This window comes from Vanessa cardui, chromosome 10 (genome assembly GCF_905220365.1).
Source record: "Vanessa cardui chromosome 10, ilVanCard2.1, whole genome shotgun sequence".
Taxonomy (NCBI): domain Eukaryota; kingdom Metazoa; phylum Arthropoda; class Insecta; order Lepidoptera; family Nymphalidae; genus Vanessa; species Vanessa cardui.
The window spans coordinates 802,941-826,594 of NC_061132.1; the positions used below are offsets into that span (position 1 = coordinate 802,941).

Genomic DNA, 23,654 nt, shown 5'->3' on the forward strand with positions numbered 1-23,654 from the left:
CGTGTATTTGCATTCTATATGATATCGATGATGTCTTCCTGTCTTATTTCGGACACAACGAAAATTCTCAACGAAAATTTTCAGTGAAAATTCAATCCAGATTACTTCATTAAGAACAACAAACATAAATCTGTTTATTAATTAACAGGTCGAGTTTTATGCTATGAATACGAATTATTAATTCGAGTTGCTTTTGAAATTGCATTGAATTTAATCAATTCAAAAATATAATATAACAATTAAAACCTGAAAACTAAGAAATAAGCATCAAAAAGTTTAATTAGACAATTTTTTTATCGTTCATACTGGAAACTTGAGTATGCACGTCATACTCCAGTAGAAGAACACCTGACAGCCGAAAAGTGATAGTTGATAGAATATCGAAAAATAAGATATTACAAATTGGAACTACTACTTATATGTATTTCGAATATATATATTTCTGGAGCCAATCGATATTTCGCACCATTTTTTCTTATATCGTCGATACCTACTTAATTATTAAATACGGATATCATTTACATTAACATATGTTTATGTTGGATTTAGCTTAACAATGAAATAGACAAATATATTCCAATTTACGTCGCTCCATCACCAAAGAAAATTGTGTTACAATCTGATGTCATTGACGGAACGTTTTCGCAGTCGGCTGACTACTTTTCAATTAGTGCACTAGACGGAAAATTAGCAGAGACCTAGAAGATAAATAGAGCTCTTAAAAATTTAATTTAAAAGTATGTTTTCATATCAGTAATTATGTCTAACTTTCATAATTATATCCAACTCTAAAAGTTCTATGAGTATAGTTAACTAATAAACATGTGGAGTTACTTGTAAAATCCCAAAAAACATTTTTGATTAATGATCATAATTCCTATATAACCTATATTTACTATTCAATTCTTAATTTAATGGCTTTGACTTGTGCCAACAAAGTACAGATTATATTATTTCAACAAAGTCATTACTACCTTTAGCATAATAAAAATAAAAATGTAAATTCCAATGTACGCATAAGCCTGATATACAAATTATAATTATGACAGTTCACCTTTTGTTTATAGATATTAGATATTTATATACACTACATACACTTATCCATCTAATTGTTAAACTTATTACCTTACAGACTCAGATGTAATTACCAAACTGTATTTTACTATTAAGCTAAGTTTAGAATCCCATATCGCACTAAACAAACAAATCTAGATCCAAGACTTGTCTAACTAACACGAACATGTTTACCGCCAGTAATGGAGTAAGCCTTCCCACGCCTCGCTGGCGGGTCTTACCAATTAGTGCAGCAGACGGAAAATTACCCTTACCTGGGGTAACCCAAATTGTCGCCTTTGATGAAAATTCATTTTACATTATTTTTTTCAAGATTTAAATCGCATGGAGGATTAATTTAATTCTGCTACAAATTTATCTCATATTTCATTTTGAGGTTTTCACTTTGATATTGAATAAATAGTAAAACATTCACAAACCTCTCATCTTTCTATTCACTCAAAACTGCCTAATTTTTTTTTCAATTAATTATAATAAATTACACAGAGTTAATCATAATAAATTACACAGATAAGATTATTTATTAGATTTTCTTGCAGTGTATGGATAAGGTTCTTTATTCAAATTTATTGAAAATTGTATGCATTTTACTCAATATCTTCTAACGATTCATTTTAAATTTAATAATAAAACATATTTCTTGTAATGGCTATTTTGATTTGTTATATCCCAATTCAAAATATATTGCTTATATACGGTATAAATCTGATATAATGTCCTATTTAACTAAAATATTTATGACCTTCGTACGGAAGATTACTCTTCTCTCTTCACCATAATTCTCCAAAATTTTTATGAAATAACTGTATGCACATTTATAACTTAAATATCCTATTTGTATTCGTTAATTTAAATGAACTCAACAAACTACCTCACTATAACTTAATTATTTATTTAAAATGATTTTATACACAGTTGTGAAACAATCATGCGCTATTAAAAATAAATGTACTATATGTAAATTACGTATTATGGTTTGTATTGACTACATTTTAAATTAGTCTGTAATATCAAGAATGACATAAGCTTGTCATTTATAAATGTAATTTATAATTTATAAATAATAAATATTCAGTTGTAAACCTTGAATCGTCGCTGACGCACGCACGTTAAAAATGTTTAAAATTTGTAAATAAACATGCAGTGTTATCGCATTATAACGAAAGTTATTCCTAAAATACGTTCAAATTCATTATGTCGTCTACGTCCTATGATTACACGAAGCATAGTTACGTTCAAAAACGATGAAACAGTGGATTTAGCTTATTCTTCATACGAATATTCTGATAAAACTTCGTCAAAGCCGCCGTTGATTATATTACATGCGCTGTTAGGTTCAAAAAATAACTGGATTGACGTAAGTAAGGCAATTCATGAAACAACGGGCAGAAGGGTGATTAGTATTGACGCGCGTAACCATGGTGACAGCGATCGCTCTCCCCAGCATACTTATTTTCACATGGCGGCTGATATCAGGAACCTGCTTCAAAAGCTAGAAGTCCCTAAGGTATCTGTATTCGGACACAGTATGGGAGGTATAACTGCTATGGTGTTTTCACTACTCTATGTAAGTTTATGTTATTTGCCTGTATCATTCTGTTGAAGTCAGGAAATATTACAAACTATTTTAATTATATAATTTGTCTTTACCAATATTCTAATGTTTATTTCATATAAAAAAAATACATAAATATATGATTTTAATTATAAGGTATAATTGTTGCAGGTTTAAGTACTTAGCAACTTAAAGTAACTTCTTTCCTGTATTTAATATTTTAAAAATATTAAATTTTTTATAGACAGGATCTACAAAATCAAAATTTAAATAAAATCATTTTATCAATAAAATATGAAAATACCAGTGTCTCTGAATATAACTTACCAACACTTTGCTTTGTATTTTGTGGTAATGTGTTAACCACTTACTATTGATTTGATTTACTTGCTACCCAAAAAAAAATATTGATTGTAATTTTAATATGGCAACATTTTACATTTAACAATTACTATATTGTTATTTCAGCCTGATTTGGTGTCAAGCCTGATCGTAGAAGACATATCACCAGTACAAACGAGTCCTCAAATATTTACCATACTAAATCTGTTAGACGCTATGTCTACTATGTCCGTCAGACCGGATATTCCAATGTCCAAAGCAAGGGAACTGGTCGATGAACATTTGAAATCAGTAACACTCGACATCAATATACGAAATTACTTAATCTCAAACTTAGTCCTCCGTGACATTGGCTACACGTGGCAAGTTAATTTGGCAGCTCTGAAAGAAAATTTTAAAGAGCACATTGCAAATTTTCCATACAATCTAAAGGGTTTACAGTTTGTCGGTCCAACTCTTTTCATGGGAGGAACTCTTTCAATATACATTGGGTAGTTATTTTAATTTTCAACACACTTTATTATTATTTAATTTTTTTTTTTGTTTACTTAGCCATAATGTTGGCCAATGTTAATGAGTTATAATCACTATTCATAAGGTGGTTCATTCAACTGTAAAAATATATATTTAATAAAAAAAAAAAAAAAAACTTACAGACCTAATAAGATATAGAGCTGAAAACTACCAAAATTTAGCTAATAATGTAATTAATTATTTAGTAATTTAATTGTATTTATTTTTTAGCAAAGATGACCTGCAAACAATACAAGAATACTTCCCACAAGCTGAACTAACATATATTGAAGATGCTGGACATTGGATACACATTCAACAGCCAGATAAATTCCACAAAGTTATCTGTAAATTCCTTGAAGAAAATTAATGTCTGTCCTTGTCCAATGTATAACATAGTAATCATGCTAATTACTTAACTATTGTGTTGGACAGGGTATTTAATAATGGACAACAGTTGGTACTGACCACTCATAGGATATATATTACACCAAACAACAATACCAAGTACTGTTGTAATCCAAGAGTGAACCGGTGTAGCTACAGATCCAAGGAATATAAGATCTAAGCTCCTAAAGTTGGTGCCATGCAAGTTTATGCCAATGGATATGGAAGGAAAAGTTAAACTTTTCTTATAGCTCTAATGTATTGGCACTGGTGGTCACTCATCAACAAGGGCCCCATTATCCCATATAACATATTAAGCTAAAATTATATTTTTGTACTTAATTTATAAAATAAGAATAAATTATAATATATTATGAATTAATCATACAAAGATCTGCTTTAATAATAATCCTAAGAAACAATTTTGTTTTTTATTTAATAAAGTTATGAAATTACAATGATATTATCTTTATTTCACACAACTATAATTTATAAATATTTATGTCATTCATTTGAAATAGAATCTTATGCTTTTAATATGAATTATTTATATTATCTGTTGCTGTAAAAAGCAATGATCATAGCATTGAATGCCAATGGTGTGGGTATATTAATTTTATTGCAAAAAATAAAGATTAAAATATATACATATGGAATCATATCCAGACTTACTAAAACCTAGTAATGATATTAATTAAAAAATAAAAACTCATTATTATATTTTTAAGTGATTCCTCACATACAGCATTCCCCTGTAACATATTTCAGATGTGTTTGCATGACAAGTTTCAGAATAAATAAAGGTCATCAATAGCATTTGACAAATATTATTTTTGTTCGTCTAGGGCGGAAATGAGTCCTTATCGTTCCTTCCTTTTGTAGATAGTTGTCAAATTGATAACTTTATATAAACTTACCAAGTAAATGTAGGTATCTAACATTTACAAATTAAAAAAATCTGTTACAAGGTTATATTATGACGACCTCCGTGGTCGAGTCGTGTGTTGTACACACTTTTTTTTTGGTTTACCGGTTTTCATGGGTACGCCACACCTCGGTCCCGGGTTCAATTCCCGGCTGGGTTGATGTAGAAAATTCAATAGTTTTCTATGTCGTATTGGGTCTGAGTGTTTGTGGTACCGTCGTTACTTCTGATTTTCTATAACACAAGTATCCCAATGTGTTTCTATAACACAAACACATTGGGGTCTGAGTAAAGTATGTGATGTTGTCCAATATTTTTTTATACTGATAAAAAAACATCATAATTTAAATTATGTCGATTCGTGCAATATAAAACTCTTTACATTTAGTTTTCATTTGATATATATTTGTCATCTTGAATTTAGGAGTGATTTTCGTGTTACAATTCAAATCATTGCCTGATTACGCAAATATTTTCTAAGACTTCACACAAAACAATTTAAGCCATATAAGGCTAAGGTTAACGTTAGGTATAACTACGCTAATGCCAATTTTCTATGACTCCTCAATAAAACGACGGAAACAACAATACATATTTTTTTAATTAGAACATAATGTGAAGACTACAAACGCGTGATGGATGAAATACACATAAATGATCTATATTAACATAGATTCTTATTAGCAAACAACATAGAACGGGGATAATAACACAGTAAGTATGTGTTTTTGCATAGATTATTTATGTGACTTTTTAAAAAAAAAAATCAAGAATCAAAATTAAAATATACTTTATTCAAGTATAAAAATATACTTTAGTCATTTAACAACTACATTGAGTGATGCTACCACCGTTCGGAATGTAGAATCTACCGAGAAAAACCGGCAAGAAACTCAGTAGTTACCTACTCTTTATCAACATTCATACTCATGATTCATAAATGCAATTATATATGAATATATATACTAGTCAACAAGTATTAACTACACGTAGTTTTATCGTCTGTATAATCTTGTGACAAATAATAGGTACCTCTGCAGTCTTTTCCAATGTATTTTTTACAAATGATTTGAATTTATGAAACAGTAAAGTAAAAAAGTCTACGGAATTTTATTATAGAAACGGCTATCTTACTCCAAGAATTTAATATTTCAATAAATAATAAATGATTGAATTTGCGGAGTCGGAAACTTGGCGTTATAAGCTTATCATTACTTCTAGTGCACATCTTGTTAAATCGGATCCCAGAAAAAAAAAGTAAAATTGGGCGGGCATATGCGCCTGATATTTTGATTTTTATCGTCGTCGCTAAGTTGAAAAATTCACTCTATAGGATATTCTTTTATGGTAGAAATTTATGCACTCTAGTAAATGAAATTGAAATCTTAAAAACATTATAAAATATTAAGTAATAGTCTGCTCGAACTTAGCTCAAAAAGCACTGATTATGAACAACGTAAGCACTATAAGTACCGCAACAAATTTAAACAAGCTTAAATGTGCGAAGTTGCGGCAAGTTCCCAGTTACATACAAACCTCGTGTAAAGTATCCACCTGTCGATATTTTTGTAAGTAAAAATTTATCACTAAGATTCATTACTCGATTGAAGAGGCAGTACCAGGACTACAGCCGTAGAAGAGGTTCATCAATCTCGTGTCAGATAAAACACGGATCGTTGCCCGTATAGATAAATTGTCTTTGTAATGTGAACAAACGGTGAAACAAATGAAGCCAGGAAACGAGCGAAATGTTACACTTACCTATATTGATAGCTTATGAAACATGGAATGTACACTTCTCGCGTCAATAATTAAGTTAAGTATTGACAAACAATAAAACTCGTATAAGTATAACAATTTAGTATTCGACAAAATTACTTATTGTATCACTTTACTATCGACCAAATATACCACAGAATTTGTTTTACTTACGACATCACATTAGATACTTATAAATTTACAATAACCTTCCAATCGAAACACTCTATTCATGAAAAAAAAACCGCATCAAAATTCGTTACGTAATTTTAAAGATCTAAGCATGCATAGAGAGAAACAGCGGTAAGCGACTTTGCTTTACACTATGTAATGATAATGATAATACCTGATTTTCTCGTATATCTACAATCCAAAACAGTTTTGCGATAGACTATATGCCTACGTCGAATACACGGGTGGCATCTACACAGACGCGACAGACTTAACGACAACCAATTACGGACGTTTTTTAACTACCGCTCGTAAAACTAATGACGTCACAATTTCTCCCCCTAACTAGAAAGGAAAACCCTTGAGCCACGATAGAATTCTCATTTAATGAGGGAAACAGCAAAAACTATGCAACGGATTCATTTTCTATTTCAAGTATAGATACGACAACCGTAATTGATTTTTATACTTCTTAATGGGAATGAGAATAAGGTTGATGTTTTTAATTTTTATAAAATACTAGTTGTGATCCGGAATTTCGCTCGCGTTTTAGGTCTTCGTCATCAGGTGATAGGCATAAAAATCAGCCTATGTTCTTCCTTGGAGGTCAAGCTGGTTTCGTACGAAATATCATCAAATTTGGCTGTGTAAGATCAACAGACACACATTGTTTCTTTTGCTTTTATAATATTAACTAATTAACTAACGATCCGCTCCGACATCGCACGGGTGTAAAGCTGATATTAAATGTACTACATAATTTGTTTATTTACGACAACACATTAGAAACTTACAAAATTATCGATGTTTTCTTTCCTATAAACAAAAACATTCCTCTATCTATTAAAAAACGCAAAATCTGTTGCGTTGTTTTAAAGATTTAAGCATACATAGGGACAGACAGCGGTGAGCGACTTTGTTTTGTACTGTGTTATGAAGAATCTCACATACCTCGTCTTACCGAGCAACTGGGTATTTTTTCTACCTAACTAAACGGATATACCCAACACGACTAAATAACGATTTATAATTATACTTTTTTTTTCTTTTTTTATAGAATACGCTCGCGGACGAGCATATGGGCCACCTGACGGTAAGTGGTCACCATCACCCGTAGACAATGACGTTGTAAGAAATATTAACTATTCCTTACATCGTCAATGCTTCATCAACCTTGGGAACTAAGATGTTATGTCCCTTGTGTCTGTAGTTACACTGGCTCACTCACCCTTCAAACCGGAACACAACAATACTGAGTACTGTTGTTTGGCAATAGATGAGTGGGTGGTACCTACCCAAGCGGGCTTGCACAAAGCCCTACCAACAAGTACGTCGAAAATGAAATATATTTTATTTGAGTTGGTTTCTAAAAGCACTTTTAAATTGTCATTTTACATTATAATACAAAATGTAATACAACGTGAACTGACAATGCATTGCAGCATGGAAGACAGCTTGTACGCCTTAGAAAGTTCTATATAAAATTTGTCTTACGAATAGGCACTCGCTGAAGATTTTCAGAGGGTCTTACAATTTTACTACGAGTAAAAGTTAATTTAAAAATTTTCTTTCTTCTATTATGAAAACAAGTCTCGTCTAGTTTTCATAGCTTATACTTAATATTATAAATGATAAAGTAACTCCGTTTCTCTTTCACGACCAAACCACTGAACCGATTTTTATGCAGCAAGGATACTCCAAAGACTGATATTGGTAAATATATATTGTTTTGTTTGACACCTAACAACCAACAGTAGAAATACGAGTGAAGCCTCTGCTATATACGTATTACTGTTATTAAATGATATATATAGTTACCAGTGTTTAACTAAATATATACATGCTAAATTGTCTCAATATAAAAAAAAACTAGTTTATTTAAAAACATAAAGATTACTAAATTAATTTAAAGTGTCATTCGGAATGTAAGGATTCGTACAATAACCTGATCGATCAAATCTGTTAAGTATTTTAAACGTAATAATGGAATTAAAACTAATAAACATAGATGAACTTTAAAGATACTAAGTACTTTTTGAACAATCTCATAAACAAGTATTTTAAAAGGGACATTTACCATGTTTTATTTTTATTAGATGTTGTCGGCATTAGAAGTTCTAAATCTGTCAACATCTATCCGCAAACTTCAGTCTCGTGAACAACAACAACAAGACTTTCGTAAATAATGTCAAAATATCATGCTCCAACAAATAAAAACAAAAAACAGTAAACATCCCGCTTTAAACACATTTCGTAATAAAAATTACCATGTTAATATAAAGTCTTGTAAATAGGCGTCATAGATACTGAGAATCTTTAAGAAGGTTTTATATATCGTCGTTAATCCAAAGTATGTATAAGCTATGTGTGTTTCGCATATGTTTCGATTGCTGAGCCGTTTCAATCGTTATTTCAATATATGAAAATTTCGATGTATGAATATCGAATAGTTACATTTGTAAACTTTTAAACTATAGAAGTAATGAAAAAAAAACTGTTTTTACAGTTCGTTCGTATTTAAATAACGATTAAAATGGTGTAACAATAATAAATTAAAAAAAAAACATATAGCAACGACGATATAAGTATTTTGCGAACGCGAATCAAATCGCTGCTTGCCTAGCCTAACGCACAAGAAGCGTCGCTTGTTCATACATATTCAGCGCTTTATAAATATTCAATAGTTAACACATAGTCACATCTCAACAAATTATGGCGTCTTACGTAAATTGTGTATATTTTAGATTATACATTCTGTTTAAGATGAATACTTTGTTGTCTCGTAACTCGTTATGTTATTTAACTATTAATTACATTATAAATTTTATTAGTGTTCTCCAGTATAGATCCCTTTTTCATGCAGTAGATATTAATAAAGTAAAAAGTTAAGTAACAGCCTCTACATTTCCCACCGCTGAGATAAGGCCTCCTCTTCCATTAAGGAGAGGGTTAGGAACATATTCCACCACGCTGTTCCAATGCGTATTGGTGGAATACACATGTGGCAGAATTTCGATAAAATTAGAAACATGCAGGTTTCCTCACGATGTTTTCCTCCAACGCTGAGCACGAGATGAATTGAACACAAATTAAGCACATATATACAGTGGTGCTTTCCTGGGTTAAGATGCACGCATTCCAACCGCTGGGCCTTCTCAGATATTAATAAATGATAATAATAATGATTTATTTCTTTCCACGCAATATACATAATAAAGACTATATATATATATATATATATATATATATATATATATATATATATATATATATATATATATATATATATATATATATATATATATATATATATAGTCTTATATATATATATATATATATATATATATATATATATATATATATATATAGTCTTATATATATATATATATTTATCCCGCAAACAATTGGCCGTCCACTGAAGGCGAAAATGCATTTAAACTGGCGTCCACCTGCTTTTGGCGTCCGTATACCGCCACTTTTTTAGCCGGTGCCACAGAGGTCCTATTCATCCTAGCTAGCCGTAGCACAAAAATCGACGGAAGCTAAAATTCGCTTAAAATAGTTGAAATAAAATATTGTAAAGTTCCCGAAGAAATCACCGCGCGGGTGAGGCGCTGCCGCAGCGCGTATATCGCACACAGTATATCTAGGGGAATTCCTGACTACGGATTCGCTTATTTGGCGTCCAAAATTGCGACGTTGCCGTCTCGCTCATTTCACTTACGACTTGCATAATACCTATTCGGTGCTTGATTATTGTTTGTTTTACATCAGTGTGTAGAAATAAACTGTTATTGAAACTTATTTAATGTTGTATCAAATATATTAATAATGAATATATGAATTCCCGAGAACTTCGTGGAAGAAATTTTTTAAATATTTTACAATAATTAATATGTACATTAATTATTCATAAAAATAACATAAAGTATGTCTGTCTGTCTGTTATCTTTTCACGCATAAACCGATTTAGATTAAATTTAGTATGAAGACATTGTAGAGAAGAACATAGGATAATTTTGTCTCCAAAATCACGAAATTTCCATCCACGAAATCATCCTCTAAGGGACTAAAAGGGGGTGAAAGTTTGTACAACATCTATATCAATCATGATTGGTATCTGTACTGTTAAATCTTCTGTGTAAACAAACCGGCGTAAAGCTTAGTACTTTGTACAGGCGCCAAATAGCCATATACGGACGCCCAATAGCTGTATACGGACGCCCAATAGCTGTATACGGACGCCCAATAGCTTTATACGGACGCCCAATAGCTATATACGGACGCCCAATAGCTGTATACGGACGCCCAATAGCTGTATACGGACGCCCAATAGCTGTATATGAACGCCCAATCAAAAAAACATAATCAAAAATCAAAATAAACTTTATTCAAGTAGACTTTAACAAACACTTTTGAATCGTCATTTTACAATTAAGTGAAGCTATCAAGCTATCACCGGTTCGGAAAGTAGATTCTATCGAGAAGAACCGGCACGAAACTCAGTAGTTACTCTTTTTCAACATTTAAAAATACAAAGTCATGTTAGTTAATACAATTATATAAATTAATATATCCTGCTAGGAAGTCAACAGGTATTACACGCTCCACGCTTTTTTATTATCTATAAAATCTTGTTTCGAAAAATATGCTTTTTTTACCAATGTATTTTTTACAAACGATTTGAATTAACGAAACGGCAAAGTTAAAAAATGTCTGCAGAATTTTATTATAGAATCGGATACCTTGGCCCAAGAAGGATTTATTAACTTTGCGGAGTCTTAAACTTGGCGTTATAAGCTTATCTTCAGTTCTAGTGCACATACAATGATTATCACTGATTTTATCAAAGTGATCAATGTTACTGTGAATATACATTATATTGTTGTAAATATATTGCGACGTAACAGTGAGTATTCCTACTCTATTAAAAACATCCCGAAGAGAGTCCCTAGCTTCATGATTATAAGATTATATTATTACCGGATTGCTCTCTTTTGTAAAATAAAGATAGATTCAATATCTGCAGCGTTACCCCAAAGTAATATGCCATATGACATATTACTGTGAAAATAACCAAAATATACTAGATGAGCGGTATCAACATCAGTTAGTTGTCTAACTTTTCTAACCGCGTATGTTGCGGAGCTGAGTCTTCCTGTTAGGGATGATAAATGAGGATTCCACTGAAGTTTGGAATCCAATTCTATTCCTGAGAACACCGTAGTATCGGCTACATCAAGACGGTCAACATTGGGTAGGGTAATAACTACACATTTTGTTTTTTGAGCATTCAAAACTAAATTATTTACTGTAAACCAATTGTGTATTTGTGATAATGTACCGTTAACGTCGTCAAAGTCAGTTTTTTTTGTCAACCTTTAAAATCTGTGAAGTATCGTCAGCAAACAACACTATATCACAAACCTTAAATAACCTTTAATATAGAAAGAAAGATCATTTATATATACCAGAAATAAAAAGGGACCCAAAATTGAACCTTGTACAATAGCAGAGCGATAGTAATCTTGAGGCATACAGTATTATTTGAGGTGGTATATGTGGCTGCAAGCTACCAACTATAAAATGAAAGCACTGTTCCCAGTAAATTCATTTTATTATAAGTACTATCATTTTATTATTGTAAATATGAAAATTGGTAGGTAGATTTTTATGACATACAGGAATAATAAAACACAGGAGATAACAAATACAAAAACAAAATAATGTGATAGAGAGGACATAATTATTCCGATGAAGTTTTATGGGCAGAGCCACTTGTGCTAAGAGCGAAAATGAGAGACACGATCATATTTACGCAAACCAAATATGAATCCCATTTTGAAATCGCCCAAGTTTTTCGCTGATCCTCCGTGAGATGTGTATAACAGTCGTCGGCGTAATCTAGGATAGCAAGTAAATTCGTATTTACACATTATAACATATCGGGCATCCGTATAGATGTAGAAGTCTTACGAATATTGGAACAAAATAAACGTTGAACTGTTTGTACAGAACAGCGATAGGAAAAGAAAGAGATAACAAACCTAAAGCTGGCAACGTCGCACTTCCAAATACAGTCCATCCTGTGAGGACGCTAAATAATCGATGCCATAGGTAAATTATGATCGATATATCGAGGATGCCTGAAATGTATCATCATGGTTAGGGGTTCAAAAATGTTTGGGCCTGACTGAAAGATGAATATCGCGGATTTTTTTTTTATCAGAAAACAACGTATCCCAAGGACCTGGAAATCAAAAAACTAAGCAGTATTCATTAAGACATGTTAATTAAAGTAAGGGGAACTTGGGGACGTCGTAATGATGCATCACGAGCATGACGCCAAAAATGTTGTAGGATGTATATATATATATATATATATATATATATATATATATATAGTCTTTATATGTATATATATATACATAGGTAGTGTATACAAATTTTATCTACTTAATATTTTATGTATATCAAAACAAAAATAAATAAATTATGAGATAATTAAAGTTTAACAAATTATTACGAACGAATTACAACGAAATTTATAAGTACATAATAATGTAAAAACCATAGTTTCGATTATAAGCATTATGTGTAATGTGAAATAATTAATTATGACATCCTATGACATCCCACTATTATTATCTATACACACATATAATAACATTTGGAGTGTCTGTTTGTAATATTAAAAAAGCCCTTTCTTACTCAATCCATATGTATTTATACATATACCAAAACAACATTTTATACAATTTTTGTCTGTCTGTCTGTGTATTTCGGCTGGACCGATTTTGACAGGACTTTCACTGGCAGATAACTTATATAATAGAGAGTAACTTAGGCTACAATAATATACATTTTTTGTTATATTCAAAAGCTAACAGCGTCGTGGGCCCAGCTTGTATTTTATATTATTGCAGGCTAGGGTCAATCCCTAACACGATATAACGCATCCGTGGGCCCTTGCGTCCGGGATAAGCCCTACTCTAATTTAGCTTTCTGGCGCGCTGACAAATCTAATAGAAATCTAACCCAACTATAAAAATAAAGAGATTTAGGAAAAGTGAATTTAACTATCTTTTATATTCAACATTCATTGTTTTTTAATCCACATTTACTTATAACATTAACATTGATTGCAATAAGATATATTTTTTTTTATGATATAGTTTGGCGGACGAGCATATGGGTCTCCTAATTGACAATTACGCTGTAAGAAATATAACAATTTCTTACATCGTCAATGTGCCTCCAACCTTGGGAACTAAGATGTTATATCCCTTGTGAATGAGTATTGTTATTTGGCGGTAGAATAACTAATGAGTGGGTGGTACCTACCCAGACGGGCTTGCACAAAGCCCTACCACCAAGTAGGGCTTTGTGCAAGCCACTAGTAAAAATATCTTTCGATATGAATGTCCAACTATGGGGAGCCAGTCTATACCTACTACTGTGAAAAATTGAATTATTCGATACTTTTTATCGAGAAGAACCAAAAAGTCATTAATGTATAAAATTTATGTAGTATGTATTAAAAAAAATACGTAGACTATAATTTCATTGTATGTTATATATTATATTTGAGATGTTGTACATCGTATTAGGCTGTTAGGAAAATCATTCACCCGGAGCTGTTATCTAACGGGTATTTTCACCGTAGATATATATGTATATATATATATAACAGAACCCGCCAAAGTAGCTTAATGGCTTTGCTAGTTCAAATTTTAATAACAAAAACATATACCAGTATATATAAGCTTCTTATTGTTGTTGAAAGACGTCTTCCAAATTACAAGTCTATATATATTATATATACATATATACATAGACTTAAAATAGTTTTGGACTTGAGAGATAATCAGTCTGACAATGAATATAATATTCAATAGCAGGAGTGCATTCCTTCATAATTTATGCAACGACATTATAAATTTTATTCATTTATTGTATTACATAGTATATAACAAAGGAGTCATAAAAATGGTTCTTAAAGGCTGTCCTATCGGTTATAGTCATCTTTCACGGACATTAACTCTGCCCTCAAACAGCTCGACGGATTTTGGTGATATTTTTATAACTTATCACTTGTTAATTTTTACATGTATGAATAACATGTAATATATCAACAACAACAACAGCCTGTAAATTCCCACTGCTGGGCTAAAGGCCTCCTCTCCCTTTGAGGAGAAGGTGTGGAACATATTCCACCACGCTGTTCCAATGCGGGTTTTGCCTTTTAGAATTTCTATGAAATTTGTCCCATGCAGGTTTCCTCACGATATTTTCCTTCACCGCTGAGCACAAGATGAATTATAAAGACAAATTAAGCACATGAAACAGCGGTGCTTACCTGGGTTTGAGCCCGCAATCATCGGTTAAGGTGCACGCGTTCTAACCACTGGGCCATCTCGACTCTTCATTTAGGTTCATTTAGGTTAGGACCCTACGTTGTAATATATCATCTAAACAGAATATCAGTTAAGTTAAAGTACTATTAGGAAGCAGTGTTAGAACGGAAAAGCTTAACTCAGTACTAACAGGAATACTAATGGTGCTACAATACAACGCAACGAATAAATAACTATTTATCGGTTATATCATTGGATCGGTTGACAATTAAATTTGATAGTACATTATTGTGTTTATTGAACTTTATGCTATATTTTACTCGTAATCGCCCACGGGTTTGCTCGCGTTTTAAGGTGTTGGTTGCCATGTGTAAGGCAAAAAAGGTAGCCTATGTCGTTTCTCGGAGTTCAAGTTTGCTTCATACCAAAATTTCATCAAATACGGTTCAGCGGTTTGATCGTGAAAGGACGACAGACAGATGTGAATATAGATTTAAGAATGTATTATTTCTTTATTGTTCTGTAAATACTTTTAAAGGTGTATCACACTGAATTTTGATTTTTTTTAGAAGAATATCATAATTGTTATAGATATATAGTTCTAAGCATGGCATGGATTCCACAGACTTATGGTTTCCGAATCGGATGTACGTTTAAGGAACCCCTTTTAGCAATGCGTATCAAAGCTCACTTACACTGTTCGTATTGCCCTCCCTGGTCAACCAAATTTTGTTGTAACCGGTTAGCCCAGCTTTAAATGTTCTTTCTAAGATAGAACTTTCGCTAATTCTCGAAAGGTTCAAGGTTTTTATAAGTTAGTTGCAGATTTTGCTGGCATACCTTTAGCTCACTTTCTTAACATTTTTTTTTTCGTTTCAGTAACCATGCTCGGAATACGTTCATCCTGTATTCTTCTCTACGCTCTAGTCATGATCCTTGTGGAGATACATGGTCAAACTGGTGAGATTGTTTTTTATATTTATTATTACGCCAAAAAATATGTCACCTTAAGCAGAATTTCTACTGCCTAAAAATCAATAAACACCCAATTTTGGAACCTTTATTTGCATCATATAGGTAAAATTCGTATAAAATTTACCCTCCTACTTTTCCCTTTAAATGACTTATTTTTCTTAAAACCACAAAACGTTTTTACTATCTTTGATTAACAAAAAACCTTACAAATTCTACTGGTTTTCATTTAAATCTAGGAATAAAGAAGTATATTTAAAGGAAAGAATTATTATTTTCATAATTTCTAGTTGATTTGAATAAAGAACATTTTTTTAGATTTTTAAATATTTTATAGAAACCGAAGCACCTACAACTACAAGTACGAAACCACCACCGACGACGGTAGCATCAACCACCGTGACCTGGGAAACCGAAACCCTCAACGAGGGTCAGGCGATACAGAAGGCTCTACAGTATTTGCTGCAACACAGACAGCCTGATTGGGGATGGGGAAACGATACCCATCACGTTATGCTTACGTTACAGGTAACTCAAAGACACTTTCATTTCAATATAACTGTTTGTATGAGAGATCCTGAAGTTATTACCGTAAGATTGGTGGTAGGGCTTTGTGCAAGCCCGTCTGGGGAGGTACCACCCACTCATCAGTTATTCTACCGCCAAGTAACAGTACTCAGTATTGTTGTGTTCCGGTTTGAAGGGTGAGTGAGCCAGTGTAACTACAGGCACAAGGGACATAACATCTTAGTTCCCAAGGTTGGTGGCACATTGGCGATGTAAGGAATAGTTAATATTTCTTACAGCGTCATTGTCTATAGGCGATGGTGACCACTTACCATCAGGTGGCCCATATGCTCGTCCGCCAACCTATACCATAAAAAAAAGATGTAAGAGCCACTATTCCGTTTAGGGCTCTACAATTGTACTCAAGGAATAAATAGAAGAGCCGATAAATATTTCGCCGTCAAAATACAATAATAATTATAGCTACGTTCTGGTTTGAAGGATGAGCGGGCTAGTAACTAACTAAAGTAACTATAGGCATAAGGAACTATTAACTTTATTCCCAAGGGTGGTTCATTGGCAATGTTGATAATGGTTGCTATTTTTCCTGCGCCAATGTTTAAAAGCAGCGGTGACCATAACCCATAAGCCCGCCCGCTCAAATATTTTACTAAAATAACTTTGTTTTCACGAAAGAATAACTATATATTTTTTATTTTTATAGTTGGCGAATAACACAGGCAAAGAGATTGAACAACAGGGACTTGAGATGCAGCTGTCTGCCAAGCAAATGGAGATTGAGATACTACTCATGATGTCCAAGTAAGTTTGATTATTCAAAGATATATTTACTGCAGGCGTCATCGGTTTTTAGTGACTATGAATCCCACAAAACTCGGATTTGGTCACAGGCACTGGATACATTTTATTTCGCATGCGTATTTATTTAATACTTAATGACAGAAACTTTTAGTGTGCAAATGATACAAACATCTCCATACTATTTCCTCCACAATTGATAGGAGATTGAGGCTAATTCTACTGACTAAGAACAGGATACGTTGCCATATCTATACCGATCAAATTTCGACTACTTCTACCAAATTTCCAAATCTCGTATACCGATCCAATTTCGACCACCTCTACCAAAAATATCTCGGCTTAGTTAGGTAAATTCATGAACTGTGACTGCTTGATGTTCATCCAAGGCACCACGAGTCGCCACCGCCGCTGAGCCTGAAAAAGATCTTGGCTAAGTTAGGTAAATTCATGAACTGTGAGTGTTTGATGTTCTTGCAAGGCACCACGAGTCGCCACCGCCGCTGAGCCTGAAAAAGATCTTGGCTTAGTTAGGTAAATTTATGAACTGTGAGTGTTTGATGTTCTTGCAAGGCACCACGAGTCGCCACCGCCGCTGAGCCTGAAAAAGATCTTGGCTAAGTTAGGTAAATTCATGAACTGTGAGTGTTTGATGTTCTTGCAAGGCACCACGAGTCGCCACCGCCGCTGAGCCTGAAAAAGATCTTGGCTTAGTTAGGTAAATTTATGAACTGTGAGTGTTTGATGTTCTTGCAAGGCACCACGAGTCGCCACCGCCGCTGAGCCTGAAAAAGATCTTGGCTAAGTTAGGTAAATTCATGAACTGTGAGTGTTTGATGTTCTTGCAAGGCACCACGAGTCGCCACCGCCGCTGAGCCTGAAAAAGATCTTGGCTTAGTTAGGTAAATTTATGAACTGTGAGTGTTTGATGTTCTTGCAAGGCACCACGAGTCGCCACCGCCGCTGAGCCTGAAAAAGATCTTGGCTTAGTTAGGTAAATTCATGAACTGTGAGTGTTTGATGTTCTTGCAAGGCACCACGAGTCGCCACCGCCGCTGAGCCTGAAAAAGATCTTGGCTTAGTTAGGTAAATTCATGAACTGTGAGTGTTTGATGTTCTTGCAAGGCACCACGAGTCGCCACCGCCGCTGAGCCGGCTGGCGGCGTACACGCTGGCGCTGGGCGCGCTGTGCAAGGACCCGCGCTCGCTGCACGGGCGCGACCTGGTGACGGCGCTGCTGCACCGCGAGCCGCCGCACGACCTGGACTTCGCCTACGCCACGCTCGCCGCGTGCTCGTCCGCCGCGCACGTGCGGCGCCGCCACATCCGCCGCCTGCTAGACATCGCCAACGCCGCCGCCGACCACAGCCTCGGTCAGATATACCAAACATTTACTGATGTTACTGCCTGGCCACGGGAAATTCGCGATGTACATTGCTATACGTTTGTCTCATTCGCAAGACTCTTCGCCGTTCACACCGCGAATTTCCCGTGGCCAGGCACTTATTTTTGTACTTTATCATATCAGAATTCAGAATTGATCAGAGGCAAGCTCAACGCTACCGTGCACACTTTAGTTATACTATTTTTTTTATGCAAATATATATAGCGAAATCAATTTTCAATCTGCTTTCTCATAATAAATCGTATATTTCCATATTTAACATTCTAATTCTTAAGCGTGTACGTATAATTATAACAATCAATACTGAAAGCGTGACGTAAAGTTTAAGTTTCCATCTTCACAGATACAATTTCAATGGTCATCTTGGCACTGCGCTGCGTAGTCCAAGATCACCGTCACCGAAGCCTGATACATTTCGTACGAAGACCGATGGCCGGTCTGGCGCGGCAGCAGCATCCCGACGGCAGCTTTGGTAGCTTGACCACAACAGCGTTAGCTATACAGGTGCTACTTAAAAAGCGACCACTACTAAAAAAGTCTTTCGTGATGAATGTCCAGCTACAGGGAGACAACCACTGCTCCTTTGAGGAATTGAATTATTCGTTATTTTTCTTTGAGAAGAACCAAGAATTCGTTAATTGATGTATGCTAGGGACTGCTTCGAATCGAGGATCAATTAAAATAAATAGACCAGCCTGTAAATGTTCCGTAGCTGGGATAAGGCCCCCTTTACAATGAGGAGAAGATTTGTAGTGTATTCTACCACGCTGCTTCGACGAAAAATCATTGTTTACCAAAACGCCCAATGAAACGTATTCTAGCTCATAGTTCTAGTATTGAGGGAGGACCAAACATATAAATAAATAATCTATCAACTAAATAGACATACAAGTACAATAACATTAATAAATCGTTTTGAAGCTTTCAGATTGTTTATTTTATGTATTGTAAAAAGGTTATCTATGATTAATTACTAACTATTGAAGAACATCTGAATTATTTCCAGGCTCTCGAAGACTCTGACAATGGCCCCGGGGCTCACCAGCATTGGAGTCTCCCCGCTGCAAGGAAGTGGCTGCTCGAGCGACAGGAGCCCGATGGCGGTTGGGGCGACGTGGCGAAAACCGCTGCAGCGGTCGCAGCGCTCACTCCCGCATCCCTTGCCGCTGTCCGACCGCCGCATTGCAGCGACAAATTGCTAGATAGTCGGCATGAACCACTAGGTAACATATTAAATGTGTTGCTTAACCTAATTACACTTCTTTTACACATATTTGATACTAACTGTGCACGCGACTATGGGCGAGTTCGAATTTAACAAAAAAGTCATTGTTGTAGCCTAAGTTACCCGTTATAACATCACCTATTAGCCAGTGAAAGTCCGTTCAAAATCAGTCTAGGCGTCCCAGAGATTAATCGGAACAAACAGACAGACAAAAATGATAAAAAATGCTATTTTAGCATATATACCGTGTATTCATACACATTTAGTAAAAAGCGTTTATTTTTATATTACAAACAGACACTTCAATTTTATTACAAAATATATAGATGATTAAACATTTCACTAAAAAATCAGTATAACACATATAGACTGTGTACTTTTTTACGTATAAGCATCGGAAACTTCAAGGAATCTAAAAGCTTAACAACAAGACCAAAACAGCATATCTGTTACTGAAATTCATTGCAACAGTCTGTAGCAACTTCTGAATACTCCGCGACTAGGAGAAGTTAATAAGAATCTTTTTGTTTTTGTATATTAGGTAGTTTTATGACATTCGTTTCGTATTAAAAGAGTCACGAGTGATGGAAGATTGTTCAATATTATGAGAATTGAAATAAACCACCTTTAATTTTTCATTCATCTCTTAACTTTTTTTAAAATAACGTGTTATAAAAACCAAGACCAAGAGTTCTGGTTGTCTTACAGGCGTAAGACAAACAGAACTCTAAAATTGTGGGTTTAAATCTGCGCAAGCACAACTTAGTATTCGTAGGTGATGAAGGAAAACTTTGTAAGGAATCCTGCATGATTTGCAGGAAGACCATATACATTTCCTATTTGTATCCAATCGACATTGGAACAAGTTCCCAACCTTTTCCTCAAAAAGAGAATCGGACTAAGTCCAGAATAGGGATATTGAAAAACACGTTACCTTATTCTATACTGTTTAATTATTATCATTTGATATTTTAATGTATAGCATAATTTCAGATAACAATGGCGGAGACGGCAGCTTGAAGCTGGCATACCAAGCTGGTCACTCGAGCAATGATTCCGACGCTCGCAATGTCTCCTTCACGTATACGCTCTGGCTTGGCACCAATGTTACCGAAAATTATACTTTATACATGATAGCTCCAAGGTATTTATATTTCTATCTTTATATAATGTATATAAATAATTCGAACGATGGTATATTAAGTGTTGTTAATCATATTTTATTAAACTGTTTTATATAAGTCACTTATAAAATGAAATAGGTTTTTTATGAATTTATTTCTATTGATGTTTAATCTAATGATTATCTATATGGCATAAAGATTTATTTCTTTTGTAAGCGGGCACTTATAGTAAGTTACATGAATCAGCGACTAATTTTAACGAGCCTGAGTAACTACCCCACACTTAAAGCTACTTTGATAAAATCATGTATGCAAAATACATATGTCAATAAGCGATAATCCGCAGTAAACACGATACTGTAACAGCTAGGTTCATTGACCACTATACCAAGCAGCAGTTAGGGGACACAAACGTAATTAGAAATACAGCAAAAGTTCAAAATTACAAAATAGATATGATGTACAGATTTATATTCTAAGCCAATTAAATATTCTTCCTTTTAAAGATTATTTACAGGTAACGAATTAAATATTTCACTTTTAAATATAATCAAAATGTAATGCTTTTATTTCCAGGAACATATCATTCTATCACGTCATGCAAATGGCTGCTGAACAGGATCCTAAGTTTAAATTTGAAGCTAGCGAATGGCCAAATGGTCACTATGTGCACACACTAGCTGGCCACAAAGAGGAACCCATGGGCTACCATTACTGGTTGCTTTACCGCCTGCCTGAGATACCCGACCCTGTCAGCCCTCCTGGCAATCAACTGGTCGCTCCTGTCGGTACGTCATTTGTATTGACTTTAAATAGATATAAAAGATAAAGAAAATGCGTAATATCTAACAAAATGGTGGCTTTTGGTAAGATGTCATGTACTAATTTAAGTTCCATTATTATTTAATATCTAATATGTATTATATTATATGCTATTTGCCTTTTATTATGAAACTTTTAAACTAGAACGTAGAATAACAAATAATTTCATTATGGCATTACAAAAAATTGGCATTATTATGTTTTTTTTTTTAAATTGACAATTAAAATCATTAGGATGAATGCACTGTCAAACTGACGTTTCATATAAAAGTTGAATGGCGGTTAAACAATGCATTCAAACAGATAAACACTAATTGTAAGTTTTTATTTCTAGGTGTCGACGATTTACTCGTTGAAGACGGGGAACATTACCTGTTCTGGTACAAGAAGCTGTAATTCGCATAGGGTTTTCTTTATCAAATTGTGATTTAATATTTAAGCCACTGAAATAAATCTGCGATCTGATGCTGGAAGAGCCAAAGAAACCAACATTTTACGAAATAATTTTAAACAATAATAAATGTATTCGTGCTAAAACGACAAGCTTTACATAATGAATACCAACAGTAACACAGAAGGCATATTCTAAACTATTATTATAAATGTGAAAGCAACACTTCCTGTCTGTATTAGGACTATTGTTTATGCCTGAGAATTGACGACCAATCCCTAAAACCCAAGCGAATAAGTTGTTTCTTTTCGTATTATCAAAAGTGAAGCTTATTGATATAGGCCCTTTTAGCACCAGGCCACAGAACCGATTTTTAATAAGATTGTTCGAGGTATAGAGTACCTTTAGTTAAACACACGTAGAACATCTACATTAGCTTAGTGATCTACTATAATTCTCTCGTATAGCTACGACCTTCAAAATATCAATAGTTTTGATAGTATTCAACTTTAAAATATGTAGTAATATATAATAAAAGTTACATTAAATTTAAACTTATTCAAGTAATAATTTAACCTAATTATTAGAAGCATTAGCAATAAGTATTAATTTGTAATTGATATAAAAAGTTTTTTTTTCACAAACTATCTAGTGTTGCTATAATATTGTTATTTTATATCAACTATTCACCTACAGAGATCAGTAGGTACAAACACTTATATACACGGCATAGTACACGAAACAATTAATACGATTTGATTTACTTTTACCACGAATTTAAGTAACGTACAATATTTTCACTGCACAAGTTACAACACAAAAATCCTTTTCTGGAAATGATTTTTTTACTTTGTTTTTGCTTTGGATACCAGCGATTTAAAGTATTTTTTAATCTAATGTAGTACTATTTCTAGTGTGTCATAGAAATAAAATAATCTGTTCTTTGGATGTTGTTAATTTTGATAATTATTAACGCACCATTATGGTGAAATATTATTTATAATTGATTTGGCTTCTTTAAAAATACAGTATACGTAATTATTTGCACTTAAACACATCTAGTTAATAATATTTCATGTATACGTATCTTAAAATATTTAAATTATGACACATATTTAGGTGTTGCCATCATCATAATCTCATTTATCAAAAAGCCGAATTTTTCGTGCAATATTAAAAATAAAAATAAACAAGTCATTTTCTCATCTTTCATAGTATAATAATTCTTATTAGACTAACTTTTAAAATGTTTTAGCGATGTAAAAATAGCTTCATAGTTAAGGTATACACGTATGTGCAAACTAACA

At 33.5% G+C, this 23,654-nt stretch overlaps 2 protein-coding genes across 2 annotated transcripts in view; both read left to right on the forward strand.

Moving 5' to 3' along the window:
* The window catches only part of LOC124533025 (uncharacterized protein CG3556), a 135,536-nt gene extending 112,460 nt beyond the window's left edge, over nucleotides 1-23,076 (forward strand). The window contains exons 3-11 of the mRNA XM_047108187.1: nucleotides 15,962-16,042; nucleotides 16,392-16,582; nucleotides 17,286-17,383; nucleotides 18,506-18,753; nucleotides 19,129-19,289; nucleotides 19,792-20,008; nucleotides 21,004-21,154; nucleotides 21,711-21,922; nucleotides 22,291-23,076. Of these exons, the coding sequence (XP_046964143.1) occupies nucleotides 15,967-16,042; nucleotides 16,392-16,582; nucleotides 17,286-17,383; nucleotides 18,506-18,753; nucleotides 19,129-19,289; nucleotides 19,792-20,008; nucleotides 21,004-21,154; nucleotides 21,711-21,922; nucleotides 22,291-22,352 (1,416 nt within the window). The 5' untranslated portion in view covers nucleotides 15,962-15,966 and the 3' untranslated portion in view covers nucleotides 22,353-23,076. The remainder of the gene's footprint in view (nucleotides 1-15,961; nucleotides 16,043-16,391; nucleotides 16,583-17,285; nucleotides 17,384-18,505; nucleotides 18,754-19,128; nucleotides 19,290-19,791; nucleotides 20,009-21,003; nucleotides 21,155-21,710; nucleotides 21,923-22,290) is intronic.
* LOC124533026 (protein ABHD11-like) lies at nucleotides 2,127-4,065 on the forward strand. The gene is made up of 3 exons (XM_047108188.1): nucleotides 2,127-2,641; nucleotides 3,098-3,462; nucleotides 3,716-4,065. The coding sequence occupies exons 1-3, from the start codon at nucleotides 2,213-2,215 to the stop codon at nucleotides 3,852-3,854; spliced, it is 933 nt and encodes a 310-aa protein (XP_046964144.1). The 5' UTR covers nucleotides 2,127-2,212; the 3' UTR covers nucleotides 3,855-4,065.
* Nucleotides 23,077-23,654: the final 578 nt, after the last annotated feature.